This window comes from Canis lupus, chromosome 29, assembly GCF_048164855.1.
Source record: "Canis lupus baileyi chromosome 29, mCanLup2.hap1, whole genome shotgun sequence".
Lineage (NCBI taxonomy): Eukaryota > Metazoa > Chordata > Mammalia > Carnivora > Canidae > Canis > Canis lupus.
In genome coordinates this window covers 34,889,109-34,909,965 of record NC_132866.1, presented here as the reverse complement: position 1 = coordinate 34,909,965, position 20,857 = coordinate 34,889,109, and the positions used below count along the sequence as shown (strand labels likewise).

Sequence of the window (20,857 nt, the reverse complement as noted above, 5' to 3'; positions counted from 1 at the left end):
ATCCCAAGATACCTCTCTTCCTGCTGGTCTTACCCCTTCCTTTTTTTTTTATTTTTATTTTTTAGCATTTTATTATTTGAGAGAGCATATGAGCAGAGGAGGTGGGGGGGTAAGAGGGATAGGAAGAAGCAGATTCCCCACTGAGCAGGGAGCCCAACATGGGGCTCAGTCTCAGGACCCCAAACTCATGACCTGAGCCAGATGCTTAACTGACTGAGCCACCAAATGACCCTTACCCCTCCCTTTCATTCTCATTTGTTCCTTCTTGATTCATATCAGTAGGAGTTATAAGCCCTTGTGAATAGACAAATCTGTATTTTATGGTTTCCACTATGAGGGCTGACAGTGACCGTCTTTTCCAGTATATTTCACATTTAGATATTATTAGGACTTTCTAACCAATATGTAGATGAAGAGACAGTGATTTGACATCCATGAGCTCCATGTTCTCAGAATGGAGAAGGATGCGTATTAGACAGTATTAAATATTATATTCATGTAGCAGGATAGAGAGGCATACCCATTTCTTTCTTATCCCAGGGGGAAGATGAAAGACTGAATGAGCTGAAACTGAAAACAGTGAACAAAACTAATCTGTGCTGAACTGAGAAAAGGTTTCCAGCTTTCCAAGTGAATTCTGGTCTTCTTAGGTCCTGGCATATTGGCTGCCATGAAATAATTCCAAAAGAGGCATAGTTTGTTATACCTTCTCACCTCTTATCCTCATTTCTCTCCCCTCAGTGTTGTCCTGTTGCCTTTTGGTTTTGTTTTTTTAAACTACTTATTGTATACTTCAATTTCTTTATTGTACTATTTATTTATTTGTTTATTTATTTATTTATTAAAGATTTTATTTATTTATTCATAGAGAGAGAGAGAGAGGCAGAGACACAGGCAGAGGGAGAAGCGGGCTCCATGTAGGGAGCCCTACGTGGGACTTGATCCCTGGTCTCCAGGATCACACCCTGGGCTGCAGGTGGCGCTAAACCACTGCACCAGTGGGGCTGCCCTATGTATTTTTTTTAAGACTTTATTTATTTATTTATTTATTTATTTATTTATTTATTTATTTGAGACACAGAGAGAGAGAGGCAGAGACACAGGCAGAGGGAGAAGTAGACTCCATGCAGGGAGCCTGACATGGGACTCGATCCTGGGTCTCCAGGATCACGCCCTGGGCTGAAGGTGGCACTAAACCGCAGAGCCTCCCAGGTTGCCCCCTACTGTACTTTTTAAAAAAGGTTTTACTTTCAATAAATCTCTACACTCAGTCTTACAATTCCAAAACTAAGAGTTACGTGCTCCACCCACTGGGCCAGCCAGGCATCCCTCAATGATTTTAGATATGTGCAATCATTACCAGTCTAATTTTAAAACATTTTTATTTCCAAAAAGAAATTTCATGTGCATTAGCAATCATTCTCCTTCCCATTCCTAGTCTTAGGCAACTCCTAATCTACTTTCTGCCTATAGATTTGCCTATCCTGAAAGTTTTATATAAATGTGATTGGTTTCCTTCACATTTAAAATAATATTTTTAAGGTTTTTTTATATTGAAGCTTATCTCATTACTTCTTTCTTTTTTTATTGCCAAATATTCCATTGTATGGATGTGATATTGAATATATTATATGGATATACCATATCTTATTTATCTGTTCTTCAGTTAATGCACATTTGGGTTGTTTCCATTCTTTGGCCTTTGATGAATAATGCTGCTATTAAAATTCATGTACAAGTTTTTGTATGGGTGTATGTTCTTCTATTCTGTGTATAGAATTGCTGGATCATATAATAACTATGTTTAATTTTATGAAGAGCTAGGAGACTGTTTTCCAAACTGGCTCCGTTTTTTTATACTCCTGTTAGTGGTGTATGAGAGAGCTGATTTTTCTACATCCTTGCTGATGCTTGTTATTAACTGACTTTTATCATTTCCATACTAGTGAATGTGAAGTGATATGTCACTGTAGTTTTGACTTGCATTTTCCTGGTGATTAGTGATGTTGAACATCTTTTCATGTGTGAATTGACCTTTGGTATATCTTTTTGAGAACTGTCTCTTTAGATCCTTTGCTCATTTCTTCTTTTGAGGAGGGGGCAAAGGGAGAGGAAGGGAGAATCTTTTTTTTTTTTTTAAAGATTTTATTTATTTATTCATGAGAGACACCGAGAGAGAGAGGCAGAGACACAGGCAGAGAGAGAAGTAGGCTCCATTCAGGGAGCCTGACATGGGACTCGATCCCAGGTCTCCAGGATCAGGCCCTGGGCCAAAGGAGGCACTAAACTGCTGAGCCCCCTGGGCTGTCTGTCAGCTGGGATTTTTATAGGAATTTTGTTGAATCAGTAGATCAATTTAGGGAGTATTACTGCCTTAACAATTTTAAATCTTTAGATCCAAGAACATGAGGTATCTTTCTGTTTCTGTTTTTTTTTTTGTTTGTTTGTTTGTTTTATTAGCAGTAGAGAGAGAGAGAGCAAGCATGAATTTGGGGCACAGGGAGAGGGAGAAGCAGGCTACCCACTTAGCAGGGAGTCCGAGTGGGGCTTGATCCCAGGACCCTGGGATCAGGACCTCAGCTGAAGGCATATATTTAACTGATTGAGCCGCCAAGGTGCTCCAAGGTATCTTTCTGTTTGTTTAGATCTTATTTCATTTCTTTCAGTGGTATTTTGAATTTTTTCTAGTTTTCAGTGTATGAGTCTTATGCTTTAAGTTTATTTTTAAGTATTTTAAACTTTTCTATTATAAATGCGATTTAAAAAATTTTATTTTCAAATTGTTTATTGAAAGTATGTAGCAGAACAGTTGATTTTTGTATCCTGATCTTATATCTTCCAATCCTGCTAAACTCATTTATTTTTTTTTTCTGCTAGTTTTTACAACTTAACTCTTTGCATTAAGTAATGGGACTTAATGAAAATACACATTTTGTTTTTTACTATATTAAAAGGTAGGTTATTTTTTAAATGCATTTAACTATTTTTTAACTAAAAGTTTTCTGTTTCCTTTTTTTTTAAGATGTGATATTTCCTGTGAATGATAGAATCTTATAAATGATGTAATTTCAAGATTTTTTATATAAATTTATATATAAAGCCCAAGGGCTGATAAATTAAGAACAAGTAAATTTGTATTTCTCTGTTCTGGTTACTTTGAACAAATGATATTTTTGGTATAACTGTTTTGTCCTATGATTTTTTAAGGTGTTGATATATTTAAGGAGTACAAATTGGGATACTCGAATTGCAGCAGGACAAGCTGTTGAAGCTATAGTGAAAAACGTACCTGAGTGGAATCCAGTACCAAGAACCAAACAAGGTGCTTTTAAGTGGTAAAAGTAGTTTGCAGTAAAATCTACCTATAGAATTAACTATACTGCACATTTTATATTTCAATAATTTAATGATAATTATAATCTAAAAATTGTATTTTAAATTTTAATGATTAGATAATACAATTTAAAGGCTTAATTTTCAGGTGTAGCTTTGTCAGGAAATGACAATAAGGTGATTTTCACCATGCTTTTAAAAGACTACTAAACTATGTTTTTGTGTATGTTTTTTTTAAATTATTAACTGTACAGTATGCTTGATATAAAGAGATTATTGCTTCCCTCAAGGAATTTATGTCCTAAAAACAGAAACTAAATCAGTGCAATGTAAATATTTGAAGCAGTGCTTTTTTTCTTGTTGCTGGGAGAATTAGTGTAATTATTTTCTGATTTAAGCACAATTATGTATAGCTATTTGGCGGGGCCTTTAGTTTTTAATGTGACCTTTAGATGTCTTTGAGTGGAAATTATTTTTCTGACTGCTTGCAACAATATTTAAAAATGATTGTATGCTTTTAAAAATTTATAAATGTATACATCTCAATTAAGTGAAAATTTAACTTGGTGGTGCAATTTGATTTCATTTTCAAGTCACTTTGATGACATCACTTTTATTATGCATTTTATTTTAGCTTGTCTAATATTTTGCTTTAATTATATGGCATCTTTTATGCTAAGTGACTGTATTAATTTGTCCTCTCTCATCAAATGAAACATAACCAGAAAAAAGTTATAACTTGTTTTAGTAAAGAGCTTTTTCTTTTTCAGCTTATTTTCCCTGCTTATTTTGGTATATAGAGATATTAGAACTCATATTCTTTTTATAAAACACTATATTAGTTACACCAGCATTAAGGTTTATGGTAAGGTTGCTTGTTATCACTGGAAAATTAAAGCAATTATACTTTAGTTTAATAAATGAATTATATGCAAGTGCCAGCTAAATAAACTGTTAAGTCAGTGAACAGTTACAATATATTTAAAAATTTTTAATGGCAGAACCTTTTTTTTTTTTTTTTTGAGGAAAGAAAGCATTTTGCAGAGGATTTTAGGCCTTAGATAAATATGTAATTTTAGCAGTTTATCAGTTTATAATTTGCTCATATTATGAGGAGTCCTATTGAATGAATAATTGCTTTGTGTCATAGATATTCCTCAGGTATAGGGACAAATGATGCTTGTTGGCTTATATTTGAATATGTTCTGTGAATATATTTGTTTTCCAAGTTAGCACTGTAGTGTACTCAGGCTGTTATTTTGGTATTTTTAAACAGTTAATGGAGACAATATGATATTTAACATATATATTGCCATATGGGATGCATTTCTTTATATAATAATGTGCTTTTGTAGTGAAAAACAGCTATACATACACCAACTGATGTTCTGATAGTTTGTAGAAGGGGAGCCACCAACTAAATAGTTTATTCATAAATAAGAGCTGATCATAAATCACAATAGCTTTTCTATTTCTGCTGCCTTTTACTTAAAATGTTACATACACAACCACCCCAAGTGGTGCTATTTTCTTTCATTCTACCCTTTGTTTTTGTGATCAAATTAAATATTTTCAACCTCATTTAGAATCTACTTCAGAAAGTGCTATGGAAGATTCACCTTCTACAGATCGATTGAATTTTGACAGATTTGATATATGTAGATTGTTACAACATGGGGCATCACTTTTGGGATCTGCTGGTGCAGAATTTGAAGTACAAGATGAAAAATCAGGTATGTAGTAGTCCTGTAGAAGAAAGTCTGAAATGTGTGTGTTTAATTTATCACTTGATATGCTACATATCAGTCATGCAAAGTCTTATTAATAGATGTTACAAAATGTAAATTGAAGTTTGTGGTTGGGAAAGAGGAGGCATTGTAGGTAGAGAAGATAACCAAAAGTACTTGGTCTAGGGTACCCTGGGTGGCTCAGTGGTTTAGCGCCTGCCTTCAGCCCAGGGCGTGATTGTGGAGACCGAGGATTGAGTCCTGCATCAGGCTTCCTGCATGGAGCCTGCTTCTCCCTCTGCCTGTATCTCTGCCTCTCTCTCATGAATAAATAAAAATTTAAAAATAAATGAATAAATAAATGTATTGAGCATTAATGAATGAAGACCTGTGTGTTAACATTAGTTAACTAATAACTAACATTATTAGTTTCAGGGGTAGAATTTAGTGATTCATGTTACCTGGTGCTCATTACATCAAGTACCCTCCTTAATGCCTGTCACCCAATTACCTCATCCCACAAATCCACCTCCCTTCCAGCAATCTTCAGTTTGTTTCCTAGAGTTAAGAATTTCTTCTGGTTTGCCTCCTTCTCTGTTTTTATCTCATTTTTCCTTCCTTTCCCCTATGTTCATCCTGTTTTGTTTCTTTAATTACACTTAGTATAATACCCTCTGGTTCCATCCATGTTGTTGTAAACAGCAAGATTTCATTCTTTTTGATGGCTGAGTGATATTCCATTACACATACACAACCATACCTCCTTTATTCAACTGTTGGTGGATATCTGGATTCTTTCCATAGTTTGTCTATTGTGAACATTGCTGCTATAATAAACATTGGAGTGCAGGTACCCCTTAGAATCACTGTGTTTATATTCTTTAGGCAAATACATAGTAGTGCAATTGCTGGTCATAGGATAGCTCTATTTTTAAGTTTTTGAGGAACCTCCAGACTGTTTTTCAGAGTGGCTGTACCAGCTTGCATTCCCACCAGCAGTATGAGTGTTCCCCTTTCTCCACGCTTTACCAACATCTGTCATTTCCTGACTTGTTAATTTTAGCCATTCTGATTGGTGTCAGGTGGTATCTCATTGTGGGTTTTTTTTTTTTTTTTTAATTTTATTTATTTATTCATGAGAGACACACAGAGAGGCAGACAAAGGCAGAGGGGGAAGCAGGATCCATGCAGGGAGTCTGATGTGGGACTCGATAAGACTCCAGGATCACACCCTGAGCCAAGGCAGATGCTTTAGCCGCTAATCCACCCACGCATCCCTCATTGTGGTTTTGATTTGTATTTCCCTGATGCTGAATGATGTTGAGCATTTTTTCATGTGTCTGTTAGCCATTTGTATGTTTTCTTTTTTTTTTTTTTTAATTTTTATTTATTTATGATAGTCACACAGAGAGAGAGAGAGAGGCAGAGACACAGGCAGAGGGAGAAGCAGGCTCCATGCACCGGGAGCCCGACGTGGGATTCGATCCCGGGTCTCCAGGATCGCACCCTGGGCCAAAGGCAGGCGCCAAACCGCTGCGCCACCCAGGGATCCCATTTGTATGTTTTCTTTGGAGAAATATCTGTTCACGTCTTCTGCCCGTTTCTGGACTGGATTATTTGGTTTTGGGGTGTTGAGTTTGATAAGTTCTTTATAGACTAGGCCTTTATCTGATCAGACATTTGCAAATATCTTCTCCTATTCTGTAGGTTGTCTTTGGGTTTTGTCGACTGTTTCCTTTGCTGTGCAAAAGCTTTTTATCTTGAAGTCCCAATAGTTCATTTTTGTCTATGTTTCCCTCACCTTTGGAGACGTGTCTAGCAAGAAGTTCCTGTGGCTGAAATCAGAGAGGTTGCTGCCTGTGTTCTCTAAGATTCTGATGGATTCCTGTCTCACATTTAGGTCTTTCATCCATTTTGAGTTTCTTTTTGTGTATGGTGTAAGAAAGTGGTCCAGTTTAATTCTTTTGCATGTGGCTGTCCAATTTTCCCAACACCATTTGTGTCTTTTTTTTTTTTTTCCCAACACCATTTGTTGAAGAGACTTTTTTTCCATTGGATATTCTTTCTTGCTTTGTTGATGATTAGTTGACCTTAGAGTTGAGAGTCCATTTCTGGGTTCTGTATTCTGTTCCATTGTTCTTTGTGTCTGTTTCTGTGCTAAGAATGTACTGTTTGAATGATTACAGCTTTGTAATACAGCTTGAAGTCTAGGACATTGTATTTCAAAGAACAAAACTCCACAAGTGACTCTGATATGTAACTAGGATTGGGAACCCCAATTTTTGGGCAACTTAGATTTTAATGCTGATAAGTCTCAGTATACTGAACAGTGGTCATTTAAAATTCTCTAATTAGATTTTCTTTACATGTCTGCTTATCTGTGTTTGTTTTCTCATATATGAAGGACACATGCAGATTTAGTATAGGTGCTAGTTTGATTTTCCTTTGCATTTGTACAGGTTATTTTCTCCAGTAGGAATGAGAGGACTGATTTTGGGTTCTGTGTAAGTGTCATGGACTTGTGATCCAGCATTCTTCACTTTTGGCTGCCTATGGTTTTTCCCTCAAGGTAGAACAGTCTTAAATTAAAAAAAAAAAAAAAAACTATTGAGATATAATTCACATACCATAAAATTCACCCATTTTTAAAGTGTACATTTCAGGGGCAGCCCCGGTGGCGCAGCAGTTTAGCGCCACCTGCAGCCCAGGGCGTGATCCTGGAGACCCTGGATCGAGTCCCACATCAGGCTCTCTGGATGGAGCCTGCTTCTCCCTCTGCCTGTGTCTCTATGAATAAATAAATAAAATCTTTTAAAAAAAAGTGTACATTTCAGTGGTGCTTAATATATTCACACATATATGCCGTCAATTTTAGAGTATTTTCCTTATCTCAAGAAGAAACCCTAAATCCTTTATCTATCAACCTCCTACTCCCTACTTCCTTCCGTCCCCTTCTAGGCCTTAAGCATCTTTCTGTCTCTGCCAGTTCTGGACAGTTCTTATGAATGGAATCATATAATTAATGTGGTCTTTTGTAACTGGCTTCTTAGCAGAATGTTTCTAAGGTTTATCCATCCTGTAGTATATATCAGTACTTATTTCATTTTGTTTTCCTAAATAGTTTTTATTACTGTTACCAGATGTATCAGTTTTTTAATTATGGTAGAATACAGATAACATAAGATTTACATTTTAACTATTTTTAAGCGTATATTTCAGTAATATTAAGTACATTTACATTGTTGTGAGCCAATCTCCAGAACTCTCTTCATGTTGCAAAACTGAAACTTTATACACTAGTCCCCCTTATCCACAAAGGACATATTTCAAGACCCCCAGTGGTTGCCTGAAACTGTAAGTAGTACCAAGCCATATGTATTCTGTTTTTTCCTATACATACAGAACTATGATAAAGTTTAATTTATAAATTAGGCACAGTGAGAGATTGACAACAATAAAATAGTACTATTATAATAATGCATTTTTAAAAAAATATTTATTTATTCATGAGAGACACAGAGAGAGAGGCAGAGACACACAAGGAGAAACAGGCTCCATGCAGGAAGCCCAATGTGGGACTTGATCCCAGGACTCCAGGATCACGCCCTGGGCCAAAGGCAGGTGCCAAACTGCTGCGCTACTCAGGGATCCCCATAATAATGTACTTTAATAAAAGTTATATAAATCTCTCTTGAAATATTTTACTGTAATGTACTTACCCTTCTTGTGATGATGTGAGATGGTAAAATGCCTAAGTAATGTGAATGACCTAGGCAATGTGATGTAGCGTTAGGCTACGATTGACCTTCTGACAATATGTCAGGAACAAGATCATCTGCCTCTGGGCTACACTTGAACCTCAGAAAGTGAAACCATGGATGAGTGGGGGTTAAACAATTCCCGTTCTTCCCTCCCTCCAGCCCCTAGTAACCACCATTCTACTTTCTGTTTTTGTGAGTTTGACTATCCTAAGTACTTCATATAAGTAGAGTCATAACAGTATTTGTCCTTTTGTGATTGGCTTGTTTTGCTTAAGATAATCTCCTCAGGGTTCATATATGTCATAGCATGTATCAGAATTTCCTTCCTTTTTAAGGCTGAATAATATTCCAATGTGTGTTTATGCCACATTTTGTTTATTCATTCACCCATCTGTGGATATTTGGGTTGCTTCTACATTTTGGTATTGTAAATAATGCTGCTGTGAACATGGGTATACAAATATCTATTTGAATTCCTGCTTTTGGTTCTTTTGGTTATATACCCAGAAGAGAATTACTGGATCACGTTGTATTTTAATTTTTAATTTTTTTAGGAACTGCCGAACTGTTTTAATAGTGGGTATACCATTTTACATTCACAAAAATTTCTAGTTTTTCCACATCCTTGCTGTGTTGGGGGGCCCATAGGTGGCTATTAAATTAACATGCAGATTATGACCTGCTGAATGAGAATGCTCAAACTACCCAGATGGAATTGGCACGTAGCCCCTCAACGTCAAGTTCCCATTTTGCAAAAGTGAAAACCCCAGATTGTTTTGATGGAAGGCACAATTTCAATTCACTCACACAAGGGAAATAAAATCACTTTGGGTGTGGAGCCTTCTTTAAAAATAAATAAGTTTATTTCCACAGGAATGGATCTCATTTTACATATATTTGATAATTCGTAGTAGGACAATGTGGGAATCTCAGTGAAAAGTCTTAGAGTGATTTGTTAGCTAGAACACTATTTTTAAATCATAGTTAGGACAGAGATAATGAATATGGTTGGTTTTATTGTCAGGAGGGGTGTTTTAATAGTTAAAATTAAAAAAAATTAATCAAGTTTGATCTTCATTTATTAGACTTCTTATCTGATTTGGAGGAAATCTATTTCTTTTCTGTGTAAAGGTGAAGTGGATCCTAAAGAGAGGATAGCACGCCAACGGAAACTATTACAGAAGAAACTTGGTCTTAATATGGGAGAAGCCATTGGAATGAGTACTGAAGAACTCTTCAATGATGAAGATTTGGATTATACCCCAACTTCGGCAGCCTTTCTAAACAAACAACCTGTAGGTAAAATCTTTGGTTGTTTGATTACAAGTAATAATACAGAGGTTTTGTTTCATTTTTCCATGTAATTGCAATTAAAAAAATACTATTCTTAATTCTGCTAATTCCTGCTTGTTCCACCGTAATTTAGTGTCTTCATAAATTGGATTTCTGATAACACATCCTAAAGAGACAGAAGTTCAGCCTATTGTAGACTCTGGATTGACAGATTAAAAAAAGCTGTGGTTGACCTTTTAGGAACCACTGCTACTGAGAGATCCTAGTTGCTTTTTCCTTTGTTCTTTAGTTAAAAAAAAAAAATGTATTTGAGAGATTGGAAGATAATAAGGGCTAGTATAATGATACTAGAGATCTTTAGATCTATGATTTATTCTTTTGAGAAAGTAACAGACATGATAACAACACTTTCAAACAATACAAAAAGGTATACAATATGAAATAAAAGAAGTTTTAGATAATTGTTGGACACCCATGTCTCCATGCCCCATAAGCAACCCTTTATAAGTTACTTTACACAAGTATTTGTATCCTGTTAAGCCATATTTACATTTTCCCACTGCAAATAGCTGAATATGTAAGTATATATAGATTGATCATACATTTTTTAAACTTTTCTGCATATCCATTTAATTTTTTTTAATTGGAGATCATACATTTTTTTGATAGCTTGATAGTTCTGCTCTGTATTCCTTTCTTTTCTCTATTTTTCCAGTTCCCCTTGGATGCCTACATACTGCTGCTTTGTTTTGTTTTTGTTTTTATTTTTTTCCTGTTACTGTCCCAAACTGTTTAAGCTCCAGTAAAAGTTGTGGCTCTCTCCTCAGAAAAATTCACGTATAAGTGAAACATTACCATTCAGGGATTTGGTATTCTTTCCTCTTGCCCCTGCAGTATCTTTTAGCATTTCCTGGTCCTTGTTAAGAATTTCTGCTTTGTCCTGAAACGCTTATCTTCTCTCTCTTTTGGTCTTTTCCTTTGCCTTTTACGCTAGTTGTTTTCTAAACCATCAGAATTTGCAAACTCTTTTTTAGGGCTAAGGGAGTGTGTGTTGATGAATAGCTTTTGCAGACAAAATAATTGGAACATTCCAGAGGTAGATGATAATAACACCAGGAAGGAACAGAAAAAAATGGGATGCAAAGCATGAAGTAGAAATAAAAAAGAAAGAAGAAAATAGAATAAAGGAGAATAAAAATGTAGTAATGTGATTACAATGTGGTAATTGTGTATGGTATCTTAAGAAAAAAGGTGGGTCAGGTATATTAGAGAAAATGGGCTGTTGACAGAATAGTTGTTTGTCGGATGGGCAACAGTCAGTTTGAAGTTGGCAAGATCCAAGTTGAATTGGCCTTATATGTCATGGACCTTTGGGAAGAGTTGTTTAATGCTACTTGTTGCTGTAGTTTCATCACTATTTGTATTTATGCCAGTGTTCCCTGGACCAAGACTATAGTAGGGCATCAGTACTAGTGACCCTGATTGGTTGTCAAAGTGTGGATTTCAGTTGAATCTTAATCAGATGAGTGCAGAAAGGATTTTTAGGCTTGAGTTCAAAATATTTCTACCTCACAGACTTTATAATGTCTCCCAAGAATGAAAAAGACAGCAAAAACAGTAGACAGGGTAACCTGGGTGGTGCATTCAGTTGAGTGTCCACTCAGGTCATGATCTCAGGATTGTGAGATCAAGCCCAGGGTCGGGCTCTGAGCTCAGTGAGGAGTCTGCTAAGGTTTCTCTCTCCCTCTACTTCTGCCGTTCCCTGTGCACACACACACACACTCTCTCTCTCTTAAGTGAGTAAATACATCTTTAAAAAAACCCAAAATAAAGAAGCAGAAGCAAAAAACAGTAGAAAGTGACTGCTTAAGAGGGAAGGAGCATATAATTTGGGTTATGTTGACTATAGGATGCTGGATCACTTAATGGCTGTAAGTTTTAGTTTTTTCAACAGATGATGATTCTCAGTTTCTTTTACTGATAATTCTTTATTATAACTTTTGGGGTGGTATTATGGTTATTCATTGATACATATGTGTGTGTGTGTGCATACATATATATACATATACACACACATATATATAGGTTTTATTTTATTTTAAATCCAGTATCATTAACATACAGTGTTATATTAGTTTTGGGTGTATGATATATTGATTCAACAATTCTGTATATTACTCAGCTCATCAAGTAAGTGTACTCTTAATCTCCTTCACCTATTTCACCCATATCCCCACCTACCTCCCCTCTGGTAACCATCAGTTTGTTCTCTATAATTAAGAGTCTATTGGGGTGCCTGGGTGGCTCAGTTGGTTAAGTGTCTGCCTTTGGCTCAGGTCATGATCCCAGCGTCCAGGGATGGAGCCCCACATCAGGCTCCTTGCTCAGTTGGGAGTCTGCTTCTCCCTCTCCCTGCTCTTATGCTCTCTCTTGCTCTCTCACTCTCTCCCTGTACCCCTCTCTCCCTCTCTTGTTCTCCATTTCTCCCTTTCCCTCTCAAAGTCTTTCTTTTTTTAAAGCCTGTTTTTGGTTTGTCTGTCTTGTTTTTCTTTGTTCATTTGTTTCTTAAATTCCACCTATAAGTGAAATCATATGGCATTTGTCTTTTTCTGATTTATTTTGCTTAGCATTATCATCTCTAAATCTATTATTGCCAATGGCAAGATTTCATTTTTTATGGCCGAGTAATATTCTGTTGTATCTCTGTACCACATCTTTATTACTGTGGTTAATTTGAGGTATCACCTTTTCAAAACCCTCTCTGTAGGTTATGATCATACATTTTTGTCACATCTGTGACAATAAAAGTTAAGAAACACACAAGCATCTGTTGGAAATTGGAAGAATATGGAAAAAGGAAGAAGAGATTGAAATTGTGGTAGAGCCATACAACAGAATAGCACAATGCTGTCAAAATATAGTTAATTTGGCTATAGTTAAATTCATAGACTTAGTCTTCTTCTGAGGCTATGACTATCGTTTATTTTAACTTCAAAAGTTCAAACTCAGCATTCTTTTATTCTTTTAGACTCTCCAGGCAGCTGAATTGATTGACTCAGAATTTCGAGCAGGAATGAGTAATAGACAAAAGAACAAAGCTAAAAGAATGGCCAAGTTATTTGCAAAACAGAGATCCAGGGATGCAGTGGAAACTAATGAGAAGAGGTAGTAATCTTTTTTTGCTTATTCATTTAAAATAGTGATGCTTTGTAGCTTAAATCTGTGTCTGCTTGATTTTTAAAAACATTTGCTGACTTTGTCTTTGGCTGTAGAGTACCTTTGGATTGTCTTGTCTATTGACAGAGATTATTTACTATTGGTGGGAACTAGGATAATTTACATATGCAGATTTTTTTGTTTGGATGGGGGCTGAAGCTCTTCCAAGGGAAGTACATTCCAAGTAGAGAGAACAAGTGTCAATGCCTTAATCATAGACTGTTCAAGAAACAGAAAGAAAGGCAGTACATCTAGGATAAGTAGAGAGAAGTGAGGGCAGTACAGAGTGAAGTCAGAGAGATGGTCTAAGGGCCGCAAGTTAAGAATATTACTTGAGTATAGAACTGTCGCAGTATTATATTACCTGTCTTCCAGCCTGGGGACTAAGCCAAATAACAGGTAATAATGCAGGTTTGTTTACCGAATCTTGTTGTAGGAAAAATTCTGGATATACCTACTGTCCTTTTTCTTAACGAATTAATAAAAGTGATATCTGTATATGGTTTGGAAAAGCACTCCTAAGAGTAGTTCAGAACAACCCTTCAGAAGCACTTTAAGGGATGTATTAAAATACAGATTTTCATACCCCACTCTGCTGTGTTGAATCAAGATCTTGGTCTAGACGTGTTTGAGTAAATGATATAACGCATGAGGACTTACAAAGGCTTTTTGCAAGTGACAGAACCTTTTGTTTCCATTCACATAAAACTAAAAAGTAAGTTTACAGCATTTATTTAAAGACTAGATACAAGGGGGGAATAAGGGCAGTCCTGGTGGTGCAGCAGTTTAGCGCCGCCTGCAGCCCAGGGTGTGATCCTGGAGTCTGTCAGGCTCTCTGTATGATGCCTGCATCTCCCTCTGCCTGTGTCTCTGCCTCTCTCTCTCTGTCTCTATGAATAAATAAATCTTAAAAAAAAAATCAAAGGGGGAATAAATAATAAACATCTATTTGGTGTAAATTTCTTTGGGGTTCTTTTTAGTATGAAATTTTTATTAAGCTTTATTAAACAGCAGGTTTTTTTTTTTAAAAGAACAACTTACTAGGACTGCATATAGCAATCTGTGTCTTTTGGCTTTTTTCATATAAGCAGATTTCCCCAAATATTTGAATATTGAAATAGTAGATCTTACTTTTCAGAGTTCATGATTTATTCATTCTGCAAATATTTACTGAATAGCTTCTAAGTGCCAGATACTATTCTAGGCCCTCAGGATGCATTGGTGAATAAAATAGATTAAAATTCTGCCTTCATGAAGCTTATATTCTAGAGGAAAAAATGAAGAAGATAAGTAAGTAGGGGCACCTGCCTGGCTCAGTCGGTAGAGCATGCAACTCTGGGTCTTGGGGTTGTAAATTTGGTCCCATGTTGGGTAGAGATAACTTAAAAAAAAAAAAGAAGATAAGTAATATCATGTTAATGGTAAGGATTTAAAAAGACAAAGGAGATGAAACAAGGAAGTAACATGAAATGTTTTGTGGGGAGAGAGTTTGGAATTTTGGATAGCATAGTCAGGGAGGGATTCACAGAAGTGACTTTTCATTAAAGATTGGAAAGAAGTGAGGATGCTAGTCCTATGAATATTTGGAAAAGACATTACAAGTAGAGCCTGGAAAGAGAAACATGCCTAACAAGTTCATGGGCAGTATGGTGACCAACCAATGTGGCTAGATTGGAGAGAATTAGAGGAAGAATAATAGGGAGTGAATTAGGGGAATAATAATAAGGAATGAGATTAAGGAGGGTTAGATTTCTTTCATCACATTTACAAAAAATGGTTGGCCAAATCTAATTATTAAGATGGGGGAGGATATTTATGGAGAATAATCCTGTATATACCTTAACTCTGCTAATTGTGAATACTGAATAGTTTCATTTGCCTTCTCTTTTGTAATGTTTTATTACTATGCTAGCCTCAATATTTTTGTTCTAGTTATAAAGTAACATCTCCTCAAATTTTCTGGATACATTTTTCATTGGTCAGTTGTCTCTGTTTTTCAAAAGCTAGTAGGATTATAGTATGTTACTCAATATATTAGTTTCCTCCAGGGTACAAAAGCCTAGAAAAGTTATGCTGGGTCAGATTTAGGTTGTTAGACCAAGATCATTTAAAACAAAAAGGAGGGATCCCTGAGTGGCTCTAGTTTAGCACCGCCTTCAGTCTAGGGCTTGATCCTGGAGTCCCAGGATCGAGTCCCAAATCAGGCTCCCTGCATGGAGCCTGCTTCTTCCTCTATCTGTGCCTCTGCCTCTCTCTGTGTCTCTCATGAATGAATAAATAAAATCTTAAAAAAAAAAAAAAAAAAAGGAGAAGAGCTGATTGTTGATAGGAAGTAAAAAAGACTTGTTAGATTTGAGATTCAGTTTGAAAGCAAGAATTCATGGATCTATTTTACATTCATCAGTAAGAGTAGGAGAGTATTTTTACCCAAAACTTTTTAAATGGTTAATCTTATTTGATACATGAAATTTAGGCAAACCATGTAAGTAGAATATGGCAAAACATTGGTTCAAATGATGGATTCTCTGACATTCATTGTGGTTCACATTATTTTTCATTCACTTTTTAAAATGGTGACTTTTATTTTTTTAGCAATGATAGCACTGATGGGGAACCAGAAGAAAAGAGAAGAAAAATAGCAAATGTTGTTATTAATCAGTCTGCAAATGATTCCAAAGTCTTGATTGATAATGTTCCAGAGAGTTCTTCCTTAATTGAAGAGGTACTATTAAAATGCCCTGAGGTGTCTTTTGAAATCATTTATAATTTTTTCATACTAATATGATAGTAGATAGTATTTAATAATCTGCCCATTGAGAGAAATTTTATTGTATCTTTACTTCATTAGTAAAAATTTTAATTATTTAAATTTTAATTAATTAAATTATTTAAAATTTTAAAGCTTATTACTATAGATTTACAAATATTAAATTACTTAAATTGTGAGCATAAATCGGAACTTTTGAATTAGTACTAATTCTCTTTTTCTTATTCAGACAAATGAATGGCCGTTAGAAAGCTTTTGTGAAGAACTTTGCAATGACCTTTTTAATCCCTCCTGGGAGGTAAGATTTCTTTATTCCAGCTTCTCTCAGCTCTATATTTTTTGTTTTTGTTTTTTCTAATGAAGGGAGCCATGTCAAACACAATCTGTTAGGGTCCCTATTCTTTCCCTGTATACCTCTCAGGATACTTACTGACCCAGGCACTTCATATCATTCACCTTCTAAGTAGAAAACTTGAGACTCATTTTCACCTTTCATATACTTTTTGGTCGTTATTTCTTTAGTGATCTGTTAATTTCTTTTCATTTTTTTAGCTGTAGTATCTCTGGCATACCTCTTCCGAATAGTAAAAACTTCCTTTTTAAGTGGACAATTTTAGTGAAGAGCAGTAGTTTCCATCCCATCTTGTTAGTCTCAGAAATGTAAATCTTGATCAGATCCCAGTATATAAAAGAGATGAAAGTGAAATTCCTCTGAAGTTCAGGGTCGGTGGTCTCAAAGCATTCTGTCCTACGTTGGTTGGCTTCTGGGTGATTTAAAAAACAGTGCTCTGGAATACCTTTTAGGGGCATTTCTTCTCTTTGATGTCTTCTGTTTAAAAGTATTCAAGTCTTGAGTGCTTGGGTGGCTCGGTCAGTTAAACATCTGCCTTCAGCTCAGGTCATGAGTTCTGCATTGGGCTCCCTGCTCAGCGGGGAGTCTGCTTCTCTCTCTGCCCTTCCCCCCTGCTGTCTCTCTCAAATAAATACATAAAATAAAATCTTTAAAGTTATTCAAGTCTTACCGTAAATTGAATCTTAAGTGAGTGAATGCAGTGTCAGTGGCCCATTTGCTCCCTTCCAGATGATATTTCAGAAGGCCAGAGGGTGACAGTGAAGCACTAGTCACGAGACAGTTGAATTCTCTTCCTTTCACACTTACTCTGGTAGCTTTGGAACTTAGTTTTAATATATATATTTCTAAAATATTGATGTTGGGTCTATAGGAAACAACATATGATTCTTTCCTCTCTTTTGCTGAGGATAATGCTGAATGCAGGTAAAGGGTAGGGAAGTGACACCCATATAGATTAATATCTTAGAAGGATTTTAGAGGGATGCCTGAGTGGCTCAGCGGTTGGGCGCCTGCCTTTGGCTCAGGTCGTGATCCCTGGATCCGGGATCGAGTCCCGCGTCGGGCTCCCTGCGAGGAGCCTGCTTCTCCCTCTGCCTGTGTCTCTGCCTCTCCTCTCAATCTGTGTCTCTCATGAATAAATAAATAAATAAATCTTTAAAAAAAAATAAAGGGTTTTAGAATAATTGTTTTCTTAGCTTGATTTTAGAAAAATTCAATATAACCAAATCATGAAATTAATATACGTAATTTTTCTTGGATAGCAGAGGGATGACACATTCTCACTGTCATTTTGGTTTATTCTGATTTCTTAAAAATTTACTATCCCTTTTTCATATTGAAGAGAAGTTAAACTTAGTTTCTTAAGCATTTAGCCTCTGACAATTGCTTCTTGTTTGTTTTTAGGTTCGGCATGGTGCAGGCACTGGACTTAGGGAAATCCTTAAAGCTCATGGAAAAAGTGGTGGTAAAATGGGAGATAGCACTTTAGAAGAGGTATGTGTAGTAAAGGACCAGTTATCACTATATTTCAGTAGTTGAATTCTTTTCCCAAGCCAGGGAAGTTCCAGAGCTTGGGCCATGACATAGAAGTAATAAGTAGATAAATAATAAGAAATATGGAAAGCTGAATGTGAGGAAAAAAGTAAAAAGGTTGGGAAGAAGTCTGTTTACTAACATAGAAAGAATGAGCTCATGAGAAAGATATGTTCAGAAACACTAAGTAAGTAAAAAATAGAAGCAAGAGTACTTGAGCCAGGATATAATGGACTGGAAAGTAGAGTAAGAGGGACAGGGGGATAGTTTAGAGGTCATTAAGCAATATGACTGGTATAGCATGAGACACTGGTAGTAGGATAGATACATGACAGATATAATTGAAATCAGAGCAACTTTGAGTAGTTTCTTAATTTCTCTTGGAGTGCAAGTAACAGAATTGATGAATTTTAAAGATTTTGGTATGGTACATTTGAACCTAATTAATCAACAAACAAGATGTGGTTAATATTAGAGATAGTAATTGGACTATTCTATATTTTGGTTATTGTCCAGTCTGTCCCAATATTTAGTTTTGATTTTGGACCTAATGTTTCTTCAGCCGCCAATACAAAGTATGATCTTGATCTGTTAATTAAAAAATGATTGTTTTAACAGATGATTCAGCAGCATCAAGAGTGGTTGGAAGACTTAGTTATTAGACTTCTTTGTGTTTTTGCGTTAGACAGATTTGGAGACTTTGTTTCTGATGAAGTAAGTATCACCTAAGAGAGGCTTTGCCCAATCATATTTCAAATGTAACGGAATAAGTCTTTTGTAATTACGAGTTTTCTTCCTTTCTTGTTCATAGGTTGTAGCACCAGTTCGTGAAACTTGTGCTCAGACATTAGGTGTGGTGTTAAAACACATGAATGAAACAGGAGTTCATAAAACTGTGGATGTGCTGCTTAAATTACTTACACAAGAACAGTGGGAAGTTAGACATGGTGGTCTGCTAGGAATAAAGTATGCTTTGGCAGTTCGTCAGGTAAACACTTCAGTTTTTGAAGCATGTGTGGGAGAGTTATTCCCCCCTTAGTTTATTTTCATTAAGTATATGAAATGGCCCTGGATTCTTAGTGTTACAGATAAGCCAGCCTCTTTGAGGTAGTGTCATAGACCAAGGTGGTGCTAATAAGAATTTAAGTACAAATCAAAAGATGGTTCATTAGGTTTGAAAAACTGTTCCTGTTTCATAGCCAGGCCAATTCTCAGAGAGGTTCCTAGTGTATGATCCTATGAGTAGCCCCTGTGGGGCCTCCTTTTGAGGAAACTGAAAGAATAGATTGGAGTTAGAAGCAGAAAGGGATGGCTTTTCCTGCCTTCTCTCACACCCGTTTTGATTGTCATTGGTGTTGAATAAGAGATACAAGTTGAGGTTCCGGCACCAGTGGTATATATGCGTGTGTGTTCAACACAGGGAGTTCATAGTCCTACTTGGAAAAATATTTTCTGATATTTTAAGCCATATTGAATAATAAAGTACTTGATACTGTTGTAGTCTTTTTCAAGTGGGATTAGTTACGCATAAGCTTCTGTTGATGTTATTTTTCTTTTTTGTTTATGTGATTCCTTTTTAATGAAGGTTGGGATTTATGGGGCACCTGGCTGGCTCAGTTGGAGAAGCATATGACTTGATCTCAGGGTTGTGAGTTGGAGCCCCACATTTAGTGTAGAGATTACTTAAAAGAATAAACCTAAAAAAATTATGATTTATGCTTTCATATGATAAATTTAATAAAAAATGTTTAAGTACAATAATTGTATTATGGAAGATTAATCTATTTTGATACACTGTTTTACAGGATGTAATTAATACTTTATTGCCTAAAGTTTTAACTAGAATAATTGAAGGACTTCAGGACCTTGATGATGATGTCAGAGCTGTTGCTGCAGCATCATTAGTACCTGTGGTAGAAAGCCTTGTGTATCTTCAGACACAGAAGGTAAATTAAATCTTTTCGCATTTTCTTCTATAGAGCTTGTTTATATTCACGGTGTAGAGTATTAGGAAAAACATTAAGTACTTTTTTCTCCTTCATCCTCCATTTTCTTTTTTCTTAAGATTTTATTTTTAAGTAATCTCTACATCCAGTGTGGGGCTCAAATTTACGGCCTTGAGATTGAGAGTTGTGTGCCCCACCAGCTGAGCCAGCCAGGCACCCCATCCTCCATTTTTCTTATGACAGATAGTCCTCTAATGTATGCAATTTCCGTTATATATTATCCTTGGAGGAGTGAATTTTGTCTATTAATTTTCTTCTCCTTCATGTAGAGAGTATATATAAGGAACTTCTTTGAGAAGAAAGCAACCGTTTTTTCTTTATTTTACTCCTTGTTTTTAGGCATATGGGATTTTTGTTTGTTTTGATTTTGGTTTTGGCTTTAGGTTTTTTAATCTGGTCTCATTTTTTGAAATGCCTCTTTTAAGATCTGATTTTCAAATTATCAAAATCAGAACATGAATATTTGGAAGTGCAGTAAGCAGTATTTATTTAAAAGCTCAAAAACTAAATTTGTCTTTTCATGATGATTAGTATTGTATTAAATATATTTAAGTTGCTTTACACAGAGGGTCATGTCTTGTATATGTACACTATATTGTTCTCAGAGTTTTTTTTTTTTTTTTTAAATAAAATAGAGTATTGGCGTAATAATGAGTATTGGCTACCTTATTTCTTGAATTCTCCCTCCCGTTATGAGCCTGGTTTGGAAGGGAAGCACCAAAGTAGAGTTGAGTGGCATTTAAAGAGGGGTAGAGAATTAATATAAGTAAATAACATCTCCCTCCTCCTTAATTTTGCTCAAAACTGTTACTATCCAAAGGTGTGAGGATTATATGTTTTCGAATTAGTAGTGACTGAAGTTTGGCATA

General features: G+C 35.7%; 1 protein-coding gene across 1 annotated transcript in view; it reads left to right on the top strand.

Annotated features, from left to right (window-relative positions):
• The window catches only part of BTAF1 (B-TFIID TATA-box binding protein associated factor 1), a 95,534-nt gene that overhangs the window by 17,663 nt on the left and 57,014 nt on the right, over window positions 1-20,857 (top strand). Inside the window, exons 3-12 of the mRNA XM_072806129.1 lie at window positions 3,208-3,322; window positions 4,920-5,066; window positions 9,953-10,116; window positions 13,143-13,279; window positions 15,923-16,052; window positions 16,327-16,395; window positions 17,854-17,943; window positions 18,601-18,696; window positions 18,794-18,970; window positions 19,788-19,928. Of these exons, the coding sequence (XP_072662230.1) occupies window positions 3,208-3,322; window positions 4,920-5,066; window positions 9,953-10,116; window positions 13,143-13,279; window positions 15,923-16,052; window positions 16,327-16,395; window positions 17,854-17,943; window positions 18,601-18,696; window positions 18,794-18,970; window positions 19,788-19,928 (1,266 nt within the window). The remainder of the gene's footprint in view (window positions 1-3,207; window positions 3,323-4,919; window positions 5,067-9,952; window positions 10,117-13,142; window positions 13,280-15,922; window positions 16,053-16,326; window positions 16,396-17,853; window positions 17,944-18,600; window positions 18,697-18,793; window positions 18,971-19,787; window positions 19,929-20,857) is intronic.